The sequence below is a fragment of the Tupaia chinensis genome, unplaced genomic scaffold, assembly GCF_000334495.1.
Source record: "Tupaia chinensis unplaced genomic scaffold, TupChi_1.0 Scaffold000146_1, whole genome shotgun sequence".
In the NCBI taxonomy this organism is placed as follows: Eukaryota; Metazoa; Chordata; class Mammalia; order Scandentia; family Tupaiidae; genus Tupaia; species Tupaia belangeri.
The window spans coordinates 235038-239284 of NW_006159616.1; the positions used below are offsets into that span (position 1 = coordinate 235038).

The 4247-nt window shown below is 56.3% G+C and overlaps 1 protein-coding gene across 7 annotated transcripts in view; it reads left to right on the forward strand.

Moving 5' to 3' along the window:
• Window positions 1–4241, forward strand: part of E2F2 (E2F transcription factor 2) — a 29532-nt gene extending 25291 nt beyond the window's left edge. For all 7 annotated transcript variants that reach the window (XM_027770570.1, XM_027770568.1, XM_027770567.1 and 4 more), the window contains exon 7: window positions 2908–4241. In XM_027770570.1, coding sequence (XP_027626371.1) covers window positions 2908–3179 — 272 coding nt within the window. In that variant the 3' untranslated portion in view covers window positions 3180–4241. The remainder of the gene's footprint in view (window positions 1–2907) is intronic.
• Window positions 4242–4247: the final 6 nt, after the last annotated feature.

Consider the following 4247-nt stretch of genomic DNA (forward strand, 5'->3'; position numbering starts at 1 on the left):
TTCTCCTCTCGGGATCTTGGGCACACAAGCACACGCGCCCGGCGTGAGTTTTAAGCCACCGGGTCCGGGACGCGAACCACGGTCGACTACGTGGGAGTCCAGCGACATAGCCATGACGCCAGCTGCTGTTCTCTCTTTGCTTATTTATTTTTAACTTGACCAGAGAGGCCACGTAGGAGTCCAGCACCCTTAACCACCTTGTCCACCTGTTGGCTCTGCTTCACGGCACTTCTCAAAGTAGGTTTCATTAATCCCAGGGTAGAGAAAAATAAACTGAGGCAGAAAGGTAATGACATTTGCTCAAGGTCTCCCAGCTGGGAGGCCACGGTGCTGGTCTGGAACCTCAGTCTACACCCTGCCAGTGCTAGGCTGCCATAAGACCAGTTAGGGGAGGGCCCAAGGCTGGAGGGGCCCCCTGGCTGGGAGGTGGAGGTACAGCTAAAAGCTGGCTCTGCCTGGCAGGAAATGGCATGGAGAGTAACAGGGAGAAGCCTCCGAGAGCTTCCCAGGGAGGGTAGGCGTAGGAAGCGGTCCAGACGGAGTCCTATAAGGGAAGCCCCCTCCCGAAGAGCTTTCCCTTTCTGGGCTCACGCAGAGGGAGGCCTGGCAGGATTCTCACAGCCAGGCAGGCCGCGTTCCAGTTCTCGCTAGCTCAGTGACAGAATTCCTTTACTAAAACCCTGGGGTTCGAACAGAGGCAGAGCTACAACCGGTCTGACAGGAGCGGCTCGGTTCTGGGGTTGTACAGAGCACACGGGTTGGAGTCCATTTCTCTAACTCGGAGGCTGACAAACTTGGTATTTCCCACAACCCCAAACTGGCCAATTTTCACATGGCCCACGAGCTAAGGACGCTTTTTTAAAGGTTTTTTTTGTTTTGCCTTAGGGCACATGCACTTGCTAGAGACAGAGAAAATGAGAAGTCACTCCCCAGGAGGATGGCCACGCCACAGTCCCTTCTCCTCTATCTCACCTTGGGATTCTGGGCAGGCACTCACATGCACATAGTGTCATTTTCAAGACACCAGGTCCAGGACTTGAACCGCAGTCAGCCATGTGGGAGTCCAGTGCCTTAATCTCCACCCTACGTGCTGGCCCTGAGACTGGTATTTAGAGTTGTGGGTTGAGGGAAGAAGACTGTGTGATAAGCCACAAGTGTCCCGCAGAACCCAGCATACCGTCCAGCCCTTTACAGAAGCCTGCTGGGCCCTGATCTAACTCAACCCCTCACTTTACCCCTGCGTTAACTGAGGCCCAGAGAGGGCAGGTGGCTTCCCCAAGGTCACACAGCAAGGTGATGGGGCAGACCTGGGACTAGAGCTCAGATTCCCAGCTCTTCTCTAGCGTCTCCAGTGTCTGTTGGCCTCATCTGGGACAAGGGCTTCTCTCTGTGCCAACCATCTGTCCCTCTGGGCACCTCCCTGGTGCCTATCTCTCATCCCAGACCCGTGCCCCGCCCCGTCCCTCCTCCTGCTCTGCCGTCTCACCCGCCGGCAGCATGTGTGCAGCCCTGCAAAGGCAGGGCCACCTTCTCTTCAGCTGTGCTCTGAGCCCTTGGATGGGGAGGGGCCCGCTGCATAAGCAAGGGCCAAGTTCTTACCACAGCTTTCAGTTTTTGTATTATTATGTTTTTATGTAAGTATTTATTTTTTACGTTTTTTGTCATAGGTTATATGAGCTCCCCAGAGAGAGATGGAGAGAGGGAAAGTGAGAAGTTGCCCCCCGGGAGGATGGCCAGGCCACAATTGCCTCTCTGTTCTTCTCTTGGGATTCTGGGCATGCATGTACACACGCCCAACATGTCTGCCACCACGTCTGGGACTCAAACCGTGGTCTTCCATGTGGGAGTCAGTGCCCCAACCACCATGCCACCTGCTGGCATCCTTATGTTTTTAACTTTTAAAATAAAAGAAAAAATTGGGGGGACCAACAGATGGCCTAATGGCTATATCACTGGACTCCATGTAGTCGAGCACAGTTCGAGTCCTGGACCCAGTGGCTTAAACTCATGCCAGACGTGTGTGTGTGCGTGCCCAAGATCCCGAGAGGAGAATGGAGGAGAAGGGATTGCAGCGTGACCATTCCTCCTGAAAGAAAAAGAGAGAGAGAGTTTTAGGTTAGCGTGCACACTGCAAGGGCGTGTTTTTCAAGCCACCTGCCCTGGGTCTCTTAACTGCACAGGCAGCCGTGTGGGATCCAGCCTTAACCCCCACACCACTGTGGCCCTTGAGTATTCTAAGAATCTCATAGAAAATAGACTCACACAGTCTTTGTCTTTTTTATAATTTTTAATTTTTTTATATTTATTTATTTATTTATGGAGAGGTTTTTGCTATAGGGTACATGCATGTGCTAGAAAGAGAGACAGAAAGTGAGAAAAACATTTTTTTTGAGTTTTTTTTGTTTGCTATAGGGCATGTGTGCTCACTAGAAAGACAGAGAGAGACAGAGAGACAGAAAGCGAGAAGTCACCCCCCAGGGGGGATGGCCGTGCTGCAATCCCTTCTCCTCCTTTCTCCTCTCAGGATCTTGGGCACGCACGCACACACACGTGGCATGAGTTTAAGCTGTGTTTGCAGGGAGCTGTGTGTGGGAACCCAAAGCCTTCCACGTGGGTCAGCTTTGCAAACCCTGTGTTTTACTGCTGCGCCACTGTCCGGTTCCGGGGGGTGAATCTGGAGGTCAGGGCCCTCTGCCTGCGTGAGAGAATGGGGGAGTGTGGGAGATGAGGGAGTTGATGCAGAGGAGGGAAGGGTCCCTGTGCCGTCAGGTGTGGGCAGGATGCAGAGACAGAAAGGTGCTGGGGTGTGTGGAGAGTGGAAGGTCGTCCTGTGTGCTGAGGTCCAGCTGCAGCCCTAACGGGGTTTGGGCACCGGGCCCGGACGTGACCCTGTCTCTCTGTCTCCAGCGTCCACGCTGACTCCGCAGCAAGTCCCGCCGCCACCTCCACTGCCGTGCCTTGCCCCGTTGGAGGCCAGCGACAGCGTGCTGGGGCCACCGCACCCGCTCCTGCAGCAGACCGAGGACCAGCTCCTGGGCTCAGCCCTGGCCGGCAGCTCCCCTCTGATGAGCTTCTCGCCGCCTCTGGACCAGGACGAGTACCTGTGGGGCCTGGACGAGGGGGAAGGCATCAGCGACCTCTTCGACTCCTATGACCTGGGGGACCTGCTGATTAACTGAGTGGCCTGTTTGCCCCCACAGGCAGGGTGGCGGCCACAGTGTGCCTCGGCGTGGCGGTCTGCTCGCCTTTCTCACTCCCTGTCAGCAGAAGCTGTCTGGGGAGAAGACTGGTGAGGGTGTGTCAGGGGTCCACCCCAGTCCTCCTAATGGAAGCTGGGCCTGGGAAGGCCCCAGTCCTCTGACCTCTGACATCTCACGGAGTACCCGCAGCTGAGGTGACCAGGTCCAGGGAAAGGCCCTGCCACCTTCTGTAGGGGTAGTTAGGATCCCGATTTTTCAAGGAGCACTTAACGCCTTCGTATTTATTTCAGGGTGAGTGTTTGTCCTCCCTGAGTTTTTGCAGGGAGATGGTTCAAGTTTCTAGCAAGACTCCTCAGGCCCATTGCTCTCCCCTGCCAAGGGCAGGCCTGGGCTCACAGGGCCAGGCCAGCTCCCCGGTTCTCACAGTGCTGGGGGCTGGGTCTCCGAGGGGCTGTCCAGTCTGCCAGGGTGGCAATTGCACTTAGCCCTCGTAATTCCAGCCAGTGGCCCTTTGACCTCTGAGCCTTGACCTCTCCCGCTGAGGTGCCAGCCTTGCACTCCTGGTCTCCTCTGTCCCAGACGGGGCTTGAGGGTCCATTGCTAGGGCAGGTGGCATGAAGGCTCCTGGGAAGGCAGGAGCAGCCAGGTAGGGAGGCCCTTCCTGTGGAATCCGTCCTGTCCCTCCTGCGACTGCTGGGGCGTCAGCAGAGACGCTCCTGCGGAGGGACGAGGCCGTGGAGGCGGCTGTCGTGGCTTCTATGGGCACTTGGCCTCAGAGTTTCTGCCCTGCCCTGCCCTGGCCCAGGGCTGTTTCTCCAAGGACCGAGGCAGGGGCAGCTCCGCTGTGGGGAAGAGAGAGATTAGAACACGGAACGTCTGGGCCTTCCCGGAAGCTGTGGTGTCCCCCCGCCCTGGGAGGATTGTTTTGCTGTGTATGTTGCAGGGAATGATTCTTTAAGGACCTCTCTTGCTCCCAGCTGATGACACAGATCCCCAAGGACAGAGGTGACCAGGGCTTGGCAGTGCTCTTTGCTCCTTTGTCACTGG